The 12,397-nt window shown below is 43.5% G+C and overlaps 1 protein-coding gene across 1 annotated transcript in view; it reads left to right on the top strand.

Annotated features, from left to right (window-relative positions):
• Positions 1-477: 477 nt before the first annotated feature.
• The window catches only part of LOC138959535 (tubulin alpha-1A chain-like), a 12,933-nt gene continuing 1,013 nt past the window's right edge, over positions 478-12,397 (top strand). The window contains exons 1-7 of the mRNA XM_070331055.1: positions 478-606; positions 2,331-2,553; positions 2,981-3,153; positions 4,865-4,993; positions 9,678-10,052; positions 10,553-10,705; positions 12,045-12,397. The exon at positions 12,045-12,397 is cut by the window's right edge and continues 1,013 nt beyond it. Coding sequence (XP_070187156.1) covers positions 604-606; positions 2,331-2,553; positions 2,981-3,153; positions 4,865-4,993; positions 9,678-10,052; positions 10,553-10,705; positions 12,045-12,344 — 1,356 coding nt within the window. The 5' untranslated portion in view covers positions 478-603 and the 3' untranslated portion in view covers positions 12,345-12,397. The remainder of the gene's footprint in view (positions 607-2,330; positions 2,554-2,980; positions 3,154-4,864; positions 4,994-9,677; positions 10,053-10,552; positions 10,706-12,044) is intronic.

Below are 12,397 nucleotides of genomic sequence, written 5' to 3'. Positions count from 1 at the left end.
GATATGTTTTATTAAGACATTCAGTATTCTCTCGTCTCAACAGAATGACCATTTTCAAGCTAGGGGACAACACCCCCCCCCCCCCCCCCCCCCCCACCCCTCCCCTCAGCAAAATACAGTCATCAGACAAACATTTTATTCGCAAAGTGCCCCATACGATAACAGTATAACCCAACATCCCCACCCCCAGGACTAATGTCCTTTATACCCACCCCTCTGTTCCCAAACAACAAAAGTGTATCGATCTGATCTCAGCCACTCGCTCGTTCCCAAGGGCAGCGAAGGAAAACGAAAACACGGAGGAAAACTAAAGTGGGGGAGGAGGTAGGAGGCAAAATGTGATCGTCTAGAACAGGAGAAGGGAGAGGACAATGGGAAGGGGGGGGGGGTGGTTGAGAGGAGGAAAGGGTGAGGGAGGGCTTGTGGGAGGGGCTGTGAGAAAGTATTGGCCAGGTAGGTATATTGGTGAATGTCCAAGGTAAATTCAATCAGTTGATCTTCACTCACTGGTCGAGTCTTCACCATCGACAGCGAGAGGCTAGAACAGTTCTGATTTCTTCTTGTTTGAAAAGAACCCTCGATCGTCTCTAAGATATTTCCAAAATGGTAAGAGTTTGCTTTTGTGCATAGCTTTTATGTTTTTAAACCAAATTAGATAACAGCTATAATTATTAATATTCTCTGATAGTCTACGTGAAAACGCATTCTGCAAAATGTCTGTCGGTTTCGCTTTGAGAAATAACAATAAGAGTGAGTTACAAAGTAAATTAATTACATTACCAATCTACTTGAATGTCTGTAGTTTCATGTTGTGGTAGATTGAATGTACTTGTTTCATAGTATTACCGTCGTAAAGCAAAACAAAGCATACACAAACAAAAAACAAGACAAAACAAGACCTGAATTGAGGACAGCAAGAACATTGATCAGAGACAAATTGGAACGTTTTCCAAATAAAATCTGACCACGCCTGCTTGATCATTTTTTTTATTCAAAATCATTTTTATTTCCATGATGAAATTACTTCGCGGAAACAGTCAAATACGTTGTTCAAGAAAATGAGATGCAAGGGTTGTAACGTCGCAGTAATCGTTAAATTTTGAACATGTTGTTGATCAACGATCATTAAAACTGACCTATAAAGCTGTGCCCGGTTGAGAGACAAAGTTTAGTACAATCATGGTCGGTCTTCTTTGACATGTTCGTTGCTGTTCCTAAATAAGAGATTGCAGCATTGTACAAAACGCATGCCATCCGTATCTTCTTATTATCATCAATATTATGGTTTGTTTGTTTGTTTATTTGTTGCTTAACGTCCAGCCGACTACGCAGAGCCATATCAGGACGAGGAAGGGGGGGATGAAGGGGGCCACTTGTCAAGCGATTCCTGTTTACAAATGCACTAACCCATTACTTGTGTCCCAGCAGGCTTTAGTAAAACTAAATTAATACCTACTGGAAGATTACCAGTTTCCAGTATGTTAAAATAGGCTTAACCTATCTACTGCTGGACTTACATCAGAACACTAACAGATTAAACTATACATGAATCGCGAGACAAGCGGCAAGAGAAGAGATTTTTTGAAAAAATACAGGTGAATGAGCAAGAAGGCAGAAAAAAGAAAAGAGTTCATGAAGAAAAAGAGAGCATGACAGGAAAGAGGAACCAAAAATCTACCAAACAGCAAACTAGAAAGCTCCTGCGGTTCCAAAAACAGGAGGGGCCTTTAATTTCATAACCGCAGTGCCCCACTGGGGGACAATATTATGGGAAATCCCCCTTTTCACATTTTGTTTGCCCCGCACAGACGATCTTGTACATAACGCATTATTCTACAATTAAGTGGTCAACTACATAATAATATATTAACTTTCTGGGACGTGAGTTATCACAGTACACCTTAACCATATATTTTTGTCAGAGTAAGAATGTTTCATTTTTGTCTTACAAAACTAGCTGGCATTCAAAGTCTGTATACACTTCTTAAAGCAATTTATGTTAATTCTGTGTATCTATTTGCAGCGTGAGAGTATCTCTGTTCACTTGGGCCAGGCTGGCTACCAGATCGGCAATGCATGTTGGGAGCAGTTCTTCCTAGAATCTTACAAAACCAAATATCGTTTCACATCTGTTAACATCTAAAAACGTTGTATTGTTCGTCCTGTGCATCTGCTTGAGTGTATCTCAGTTCACGTGGACAAAGCTGGCTGCCAGATCGGAAATGCGTGTTGGGAACTCTATTGCCTCGAACCTTACAAAACCACATGACATTCAACATCCGTTAACATCTTAAAAGGGTTTATTTTACGTCCTTTGTATCTGCTTGCAGCGTGAGTGCATTTCAGTCCACGTGGGCCAAGCCGGTGTCCAGATCGGCAATGCGTGTTGGGAGCTGTACTGCCTGGAGCACGGCATCCAGCCCGACGGTCAGATGCCCTCAGACAAGACCATCGGAGGTGGAGATGACTCCTTCAACACCTTCTTCAGCGAGACCGGCGCGGGCAAGCACGTGCCCAGGGCGGTCTTCGTTGATCTTGAACCTACAGTGGTCGGTGAGTAAAGTGTGGATCTACTTGTAATGAATGTGGCCTTGAACCTGTAGTTGTTTTTGAGTAAAGTGTAGATCTATTTGTAATTACATTGGCCTTTAACCTACAATGGTTTGTAAGTACAGTGTGGATCTACTTGTAATGAGCGTGAACTTGAATCTACAGTGGTTGGTGAAAATGCGTTGATTTACTGCTGAAAAGTGTGTACTTTGTCATGTGTCAGATAAACAAAAGGTTTCAAGGGAACAACAACATAACTAGGAGTATACTATTTCGCTTTTGAGTTCATATAAAACGGTAACTCCAAATTTAGTGAAGCAGTGCTATTTGACACGCCGAAAAAATTGCTTAAATATTTTGTTCTTACGTCTGTCGCTTTTTAATTTACTCAATCAACACTCATTCTTCTCTACGCTTGTGACCACACCAGACGAGGTGAGGACGGGTACCTACCGTCAGCTCTTCCACCCGGAACAGCTCATCAGCGGCAAGGAGGACGCGGCCAACAACTACGCCAGGGGTCACTACACCATTGGCAAAGAGCTGGTGGACCTCGTGCTGGACAGGCTTAGGAAACTGGCCGACGGCTGTACTGGGTTGCAGGTAACTCTTTGTTTTCACTTTGTTGTAAGAAAAGTCGAATTGATGCAAAGGGTTGCATAATTATCGAGTACTTCCAGTGAACGATTTCCCAGAAGTGCACATTGTATTTTTAGTAACATCGGCTTCTTGGAAAAGCCCAATGGCCGATTTTATCTCCGCGCGTCGACTGCATGAAATGGTCGTAGAATAATTCTAACTATGATGCACTTCTGTTTGCGTGTATATCTCTTGGGTGAAAACAAGGGATTGACAGGCTCAGAAAACGGGTGAATGCACTGGGCTGTAAACAACACCTTGCCGCCACCCTTCCCCCATCCCCAAATCCCTCCTCTCCCCCGTCGCGATGCACGCATGGCCTTGGTGTCCTTGAAGTTGAAAAGGAAAATGGCCGCCAAGGTTTATTCTGCTTTAATAATGTCACGCGAGAAAGCGACGCGTAAAGCGTGTAGGGCTTGAAGGGGAAACATTGGATTCTGTTGTTTTTACCAATGTGATGCATGCTTAGCATTTCACAGCTCACACCTCAGCAAAGTCATATTGTGGGAAGCAAAATGGCCGGTACGGTTAATTACAGTCACGTGAAAACACCAGATTCAGGCACTGGCTTGACCCACAAATATTGAATGTATGTGTCTGCCTGTTTTAGTATTTTCTAGTATTTGCTTTTGTTGGTGTTGTGGGGTGTTTTGTTTTTATATTTAGTCAAGTTTTGACTAAATATTTTAACATCGAGGGGGAATCGAAACGAGGGTCGTGGTGTATGTGCGTCTGTCTGTCTGTCTGTCTGTCTGTGTGTGTGTGTGTGTGTGTAGAGCGATTCAGACTAAACTACTGGACCGATCTTTATGAAATTTGACATGAGAGTTCCTGGGTATGAAATCCCCGAACGTTTTTTTTCATTTTTTGGATAAATGTCTCTGATGACGTCATATCCGGCTTTTCGTGAAAGTTGAGGCGGCACTGTCACGCCCTCATTTTTCAACCAAATTGGTTGAAATTTTGGTCAAGTAATCTTCGACGAAGCCCGGACTTCGGTATTGCATTTCAGCTTGGTGGCTTAAAAATTAATTAATGACTTTGGTCATTAAAAATCTGAAAATTGTAAAAAAAAATAAAAATTTTCAAAACGATCCAAATTTACGTTGATCTTATTCTCCATCATTTGCTGATTCCAAAAACATATAAATATGTTATATTTGGATTAAAAACAAGCTCTGAAAATTAAATATATAAAAAATATTATCAAAATTAAATTGTCCAAATCAATGTAAAAACACTTTCATCTTATTCCTTGTCGGTTCCTGATTCCAAAAACATATAGATATGATATGTTTGGATTAAAAACACGCTCAGAAAGTTAAAACAAAGAGAGGTACAGAAAAGCGTGCTATCCTTCTTAGCGCAACTACTACCCCGCTCTTCTTGTCAATTTCACTGCCTTTGCCATGAGCGGTGGACTGACGATGCTACGAGTATACGGTCTTGCTGAAAAATGGCAGCTACTTGACTAAATATTGTATTTTCGCCTTACGCGACTTGTTGTTTTTGTTGTTGTTCTCTAGGTTGTTTTTGTCTTGTTGTTTTTGTGCGTAAAACATATGGCAACATGAAACAACTCGGACATTTTGCTTTCAGTAATTTTATTTTAAGGAAATAGAATACTTTTGTTTCGAGCAAGTAGAACATTAATAAACTGTATTATTTATTACAGGGTTTCTTAGTATTTCACTCCTTCGGTGGCGGCACAGGATCCGGTTTTACATCACTGCTGATGGAACGTCTGTCAGTGGACTACGGCAAGAAATCCAAGCTAGAATTCTCCGTCTATCCCGCCCCACAGGTTAGTGAATGCGTGTCTATCTCTTCTTCTTGTTCTTGTTCTTGTTCTTCTTCGTTCATGGGCTGAAACTACCACGTTCACTCATGTTTTTGCAAGAGTGGATTTTTACGTGTATGACTGTTTTTACCCCGCCATTCGGGCAGCATACATCGATTTCGGGGGAAGCATGCTGGGTATTTTCGTGTTTCTGTAACCCACCGAACTCTGAAATGGATTACAGAAACTTGTCCGTGCGCATTTGGTCTTGTGCTTGCGTGTACACACGAAGGGGGATAAGGCACTAGCAGGTCTGCACATAAGTTAACCTGGGAAATCGGAAAAAAATCTCCACCAGGCGGCCGCGGCCGGGATTTAAACTCACGACTTTCCGATTAGGAGGCCGATGTCTTATCCACTACGTTTGTGAATGAATGCAAATGCGCTAGTACGCTATCATACAGGAACAAACACAACTCCAAATGTAGGTTCCCTCCACTGTATTATTCAGCTATGACAACATACACACAAATACACACAATCATGAACATAAATGTTAGGTATTCAAAAATCCGGTACTCACAGGTTTGGATGCAAAAACAAAGCGAGATTACAATCCCGTGAACAATTTCACTAACAAAACCCTCTACCCTTCACTTATGTAGAGAAATACACACACAGTCAGTGAACTCACAGGCACACGATATCTACTTTACTGGTATCGAATCACGGCTCGTGTGTAGTCAGAAAAACAGTTACAGTTCATATTCCGGCAGACTCAAATCACCGTCTGCTCTGCCTACTAAACACTCATTATATCTTATGTACTTAAGATCTTATAGACATATTTTAACTCTGTTCATACACAGAACTACACAGCGTCTATGGCCGTTCACTAGGCGTGAAAGGCAGTAAGTAAGTAAGTATGGCCGTTCACTAGGAAATGTATCTGAATACTAATTCCTTCCACTGGCGACCTCGGTCTACTCAATTCCTTTCGTCCTGTGACCTCTATCCCAGCCAGCAAGACATTAGCGGCCGATAATCGGCCGAACACCCTTCAAAAAGTCGGGCCGGTGACGTCAAAACATACGACGCGGGTATTGGCCCGACTAACTTTTGCAAAGAGGCAACGAGGCGGTCGACAGGCGGCCGAACACCTGCACTATGGCGGCACGCATCCGGTCCGATGTTAATCGGCCCGATGACTTATTGGACCTGCGGCCCGACACCTTATGCCGACATCGGAAAGATATCGATTTCAGCGGGAAGATATCGGCGCGAAAACGGACGACGACACACGACATTTGACATATGACGACGTCACCCGACTGAAATCGTCAGTCGGCCGACGAAAGCTTGCTAGCTGGGATGGTCCAACTATACGGACAACCATAACCTTGCAATAACTTCGCGAAATCCCGTCGAATTTCAGCTATGCTGGTCTAGAGTTACGATACTTTGGCGGCTTCTCAGATCCGTCACCCTTGTCATCTGGCCACTATCTCCCTCTCAGGCCGGTTATACGACGCACTGCACAACATAAATAGCGGACATCTTGTCTTAGATATCGGTCTGCTATGTTTACAGTTTACAGTGTTAGTCGATTCAGCTTATGCGATAAACACTCTAGCGATATTCGAATGCTTATTCCATTTACCTGTTAAGTGCTTTCTTGTCGCATCTATCCGGGCTTCCTCCCTCCCGGCCGATTACTTGGACAACCCCTCAATGTCCAAGGACAGTGGTAAAGTGTAACAATACCCTAGTTGCGATTTACAACCTCAACTATCCCCGGTCAGTGAGCTGAACTCACAGTGCGTGCCACACACTTTGCTATGTCACGCTATATCTCTGGTTAGCGCTCTATAAACGTGGAGGATATCACTGAGGGCCCCAAAGGGGGGGTATCATCACGATCACGGGAAGGGAAATTTTAGCTTTCACGATCACAGTTACCTTGATTTTTGTTTTCACGATCACGAACACCAGTGGCAAATCACGGTCACGGTAAAAGTTGCATGTACAGAAAGCACGTGTCAAAGCAAACACAACCACACAGTAATTCGCTCCTCTGGATCTATTGTTTATTCAACACAAAGTGAGAACTGTTGCACTTTATTATTATTATTTTTTGAATTCTCTTTCATACACACATAGAAATACATATCATGATTTGTAATCAGAACAAGAATGTTGTTTTCATTGTTGTTTTTTTCTCTCTCTCTCTCTCTCTCTCTCTCTCTCTCTCTCTCTCTCTCTCTCTCTCTCTCTCTCTCTCTCTCTCTCTCTCTCTCTCTCTCTCTCTCTCTCTCTCTCTCTCTCTCTCTCTCTCTCTCTCTCTCTCTCTCTCTCTCCACTCATACACATTCAACTCCCACACCCTTACTCACAAAGATGAATATACATATACTTGCACAATTTCCAGAGCTAAATCTTGTAAACCCATTTTCTCAAAAACTATTGCGTGGATTGAAATCAAAGTACATGTATGTGTGATGGGTTCTTTATTTTCAACTTTGCGATTCAATCTGAGGTACACCATCGCTTGGTTTCATGGCCTTGAAAAGGAATGCTACAGGCCAAAAATGGTTTTACCTGAAAGAAGCGCGCAGTGCCAGTGGCGAATCCACAAGCCTGAGCCTACAAAGCAGGCGAGCCAACTATATAGGGGGGTCCGGGGGCATGCCCCCCCGGAATTTTTTTCAAAAAACGGTTAAAATCTGTGCAATCTAGTGCATTCTGGGCATCATTTTCAGGGCTGTAATAGTGTTGTGATCTTGTTAAAAATCCCATTTTAGCCTCCCCCCACCACCATTCAACACACCTCTAAACTGGTGAAAACAACACTACTGTGCGCTGGCTTCATTGAGACCGGCGCCCGGTCGCGTTGCGCGATATTCACATGGATCGTTTTTGCGGAAATTTTTCAACTTCACCGGAATAAATTTGACTTTACCGGATTTTGAAAACGGCGGCTTTATCGGATTTCCGGCAATTACCGGAAAAGTAGCATGCCTGACAAAATCCCCAACGAACATGACTTTGATCGTCTTTGAGTTTGACATGACTCATGAGGATCAAGTAACCCAAACTGGCACGTCTCCCCGCCATTGTTTCTGAATTTAACCCATTGTTGATATTAAAGTTTACAGGCGCTAAAATAAATCCAAGCTTAATGCAAAGAAGCGACAATTACTAGAATTAGAATATATGCCAAGCGTGTCCACGTTGCTGGGATGAAAAACACATTTCTAGTTTCGGTTTTGGCTACACGCAGACTCTCGATATCGAGCCAGTCGAGGTCACACTGAGCGAGTGACAGCCGGACGTGGCAATGTCGACAATGTCAATGATCTCACTCAAACTCAAAGATCTTGAACAAATTTCAAGATCTTTGCCTACATTCAAAACAGTCATAGAGCAACATAGATCAACATACCTTGATATTTCGTCTTCGGAAAGACCGACCCGTAGCCTGACCTTTCCACCAAGGAAGGCATTCTCGCCGCCTGCTTTGGTCTGGCTTGAATCCACAAAATGTAACAGAAGTTCGATGACAGTACCGCTGCACGCCATTTTTGATCTTCGAATTCGAATTTGACTGAATACACTCAAAACTTTTGCACGAAGCCCTTCCATTGGATGAAGTTTGACAGACTTTTGCAATTTGCCTTCTGATTGGATCTCTTTTTTTGTGAATGTGTTGTTGCTTCCCTTCAGTCGGGATTGGCTCCTTGACGAATAGAGGATCATAGAGTGATACAGCTGTGAAAAATGTACGTTGAAAATAAAATGCTTTGCAATAATGCCCATCACGATCACGAAAACAAATGACGATCACGTTCACGAGACTTGATTTTTTTGTCATCACGGATCACGGGCAAAGTCCCATCACGATCACAGAAATGGAAATTTCGGCAATCACGGTCACAGAAAGGTCAAAAAACGCCAATCACGATCACGATTTTAAACCCTTTGGGGCCCTCATCACTGTCAAACTTTGCCTGTTAGTGTTATTCGTGATTTCCTTCACAACGTTACTGCGTCTGTCTATTGATATGTTAGTTTCTTTTTGTTATTTTTCGATCCTAAACACTTGTACAGTCAACATTATATTTAGTTGTCTTACTCATGGAAATGTAAAGTTACTTTCCGTTTATTTTATTAATTGTTGTTATGACTGGCGTGTGGCTTAAATCTGTGTATGAAGTCGCATTTTCTTTGTCTGCGTTCGTGGGCTGCATCTCCAACTTACACTGGTGTGCTGCATCTCCAACTTACACTGGTGTGCTGCATCTCCAACTTACACTTGTGGGCTGCATCTCCAACTTACACTTGTGTTTTGCTGACGAGGGCTTTTACGTGCACGTGGTTTCTATTTCGGCAGTCATGTTTTGTTTGCTGGGGATGCATGCTGGATATCAGCAGGGTTTTGTAACCCACCAAACTCTGACATGAATGACAGGATCTTTGCAACGCGTACTTGATCGAGTGCTTTCATGTACACACGAAAGGGGATACGGCACCAGTACCCAGGTCTCCACTGAATGTGACCTGGGAGAAAAAGTCATCACCCGTATCGATCCCACCAGGCGCAGCATCGATTCGAACCAAGAACCTTTTAGATGGAAGGCCGACGTCTGAGCCACTAGGCTACTGCGCCCGTCTCTAGATATTCACATTCACTATCACATTGTCCCTACAGGTGTCCACAGCCGTGGTGGAGCCCTACAACTCTATCCTGACTACACACACCACCCTGGAGCACTCGGACTGCGCCTTCATGGTGGACAACGAGGCCATCTACGACATCTGCCGCCGTAACCTGGACATCGAGCGCCCCACCTACACCAACCTCAACCGTTTGATCGGTCAGATCGTCTCCTCCATCACCGCTTCTCTGAGATTCGACGGCGCCCTCAACGTGGATCTGACGGAGTTCCAAACCAACCTGGTGCCTTATCCGAGGATCCATTTTCCTCTGGCCACCTACGCTCCCGTCATTTCGGCAGAGAAGGCCTACCACGAGCAACTGACTGTGTCTCAGATTACTAACGCCGTCTTTGAACCGGCCAACCAGGTAGGTATGATAAACTTTCAAAAGGGGATGTATTGGGCTACACGTTTTCACTAATCAATCAAGCGAGTGTACAGTTGTCTAAGTAAGCCATTCATGTAATTTCTGAAATTTTTGAAAGGGAAAGCAAAATAAATGCGCATTTGAACCAACCACTGAGACAAATAACTCCTTTTCTTCAGTTCATTTTTATTTCATTTTCATTTTTCATAATGTTCAATGCCCCGGGGCCGTGTATTAATATACCTCGCGCGTCAGGCATCCTTTCTCTCTCTCTCTCTCTCTCTCTCTCTCTCTCTCTCTCTCTCTCTCTCTCTCTCTCTCTCTTTCTCTCTCTGTCTCTCTCTCTCTCTCTCTCTCTCTCTCTCTCTCTCTCTCTTCAGTTCATGTTTGCTTGTGACAAATAACTCATTTTCTTCATCAGCTTGCCAGCAAAGCAACATTAAGATTTAGTACGGCGAAAATCTAAACATCTAACGATTGTTTTGCTTTTCTACCGACAGATGGTGAAGTGTGACCCTCGTCACGGCAAGTACATGGCCTGCTGCATGCTGTACCGCGGTGACGTCGTTCCCAAAGACGTCAACGCAGCCATCGCCACCATCAAGACCAAGCGTACCATTCAGTTCGTCGACTGGTGTCCCACTGGCTTCAAGGTTGGTGGAAAAAATACCGGGATTAAGAGCAGAAGGAAGTTGGTATTTATGTCTAAGACTAAGACTAATATAGTTTATACCATAGTAGAAATCCCCGAACAAACTACGGTACTATTTTGAGTGCACGATGATGATGATGATGATGATGTTGATGGTAATGATGATGACTGTGAAGAGAACTAAGACCAGTTCCATGAGGATGGTACTTATGTTAGAAGTTCTTGGTCGTGTTTTTGTGGTCTCTATGTGTATGGGCACATGTTTTACAAACAAGATAACAGTTTAAAAAAAAAAGAGAGCAGTTTTCGAAAAATACCCTCAAGTATATTTTACCTTCCTACGTTACTTCAGGAACTGTTTAAGGCCCCGTGTATGAATATACCTCGCGCGACAGGCATTAATTTCTCTCTCTCTCTTTCTTCAACTCATTTGTTTGCTTGTGAACTTATTTCGCCAGACATACAGTATTTGTTTCCCGTTTCCTCGTCTCTGTAATGACGATTTTTCCTTCCTGTGAACACATTTTCTCGGTCATATTTTATGTTCTCTTCATTTTGTGTACTTCGATGAACCTGTTTTGTCCAGGGGGCAGTTGTCGGGGGCCAATTGTCTGGGGGGCAATTGCCCAGAGGGCAATTAGCCTGCTACAATTTCCCCACCTTGCTTCATTATTCTCGATACGCCTCCTCGTAAGAACAAATCGCCAGATGCACGGCGTATTTACAACTCTTCCCCTTGCGCTGTTCCTTGTACTTCTAACGACTGACAGGTTGTTGGAGTGCAAAACCTTCTTGTGTTGTTGACCCGCCGATTTGTTGTTGACAAATATTACAAAAAGATTGAACTATACTTTGAGTCAGATGTTTTAAAAACGACGCATTGTGTTGCAACGGATCATTAACGCTGTGTCGATATCCCTCAACTCGACCTCCAAACCCGGGTGAAAGAGGCTGTTTTGCCCAAAAGCCGTGTCAGTATCATTGTCTGTCTTTCTTCTTCTTGTTTTTCTTGTTTTGATCTTGCTCTTCTTGTTTTCTTGTTCCTGCTCTTATTGTTCTTCTTGTTCTTGTTCTTTTTGTTCTTCGTCTTGTTCTTGTTCTTCTTGTTCTTGTTCTTGTTCTTCTTGTTCTTCTTGTTCTCCTTGTTGTTGTTGTTGTTGTTGTTGTTGTTGTTGTTGTTGTTCTTCTTCTTCTTCTTCTTCTTCTTCTTCTTCTTCTTCTTCTTCTTCTTCTTCTTCTTCTTCTTCTTCTTCTTCTTCTTCTTCTTCTCCTCCTCCTCCTCCTCCTCCTCCTTTTTGCTTAACCGGGCGGACACAGATTTATACACTTCCTTCCTCTAGGTGGGCATCAACTACCAGCCTCCCACCGTAGTCCCGGGAGGTGATCTGGCCAAGGTGCAGCGAGCTCTCTGCATGCTCAGTAACACCACCGCCGTCGCCGAGGCCTGGGCCCGTCTGGACCACAAGTTCGACCTCATGTACGCCAAGCGGGCCTTCGTGCACTGGTACGTCGGCGAGGGCATGGAGGAGGGCGAGTTCTCCGAGGCCCGTGAGGATCTGGCTGCCCTGGAGAAGGACTACGAGGAGGTGGGCGTGGACTCCGTGGAGGGCGAAGGAGAAGAAGGCGAAGAGGAGTATTAGTATAAACTTGGAATGAGGCTTGAGATGAACGTTCCCCTTTGCTTGTTTCATTG

This window comes from Littorina saxatilis, linkage group LG2 (genome assembly GCF_037325665.1).
Source record: "Littorina saxatilis isolate snail1 linkage group LG2, US_GU_Lsax_2.0, whole genome shotgun sequence".
Taxonomy (NCBI): Eukaryota; Metazoa; Mollusca; class Gastropoda; order Littorinimorpha; family Littorinidae; genus Littorina; species Littorina saxatilis.
Note: the sequence above shows the minus strand (reverse complement) of the source record. Positions and strands in the feature narration are given on the sequence as shown.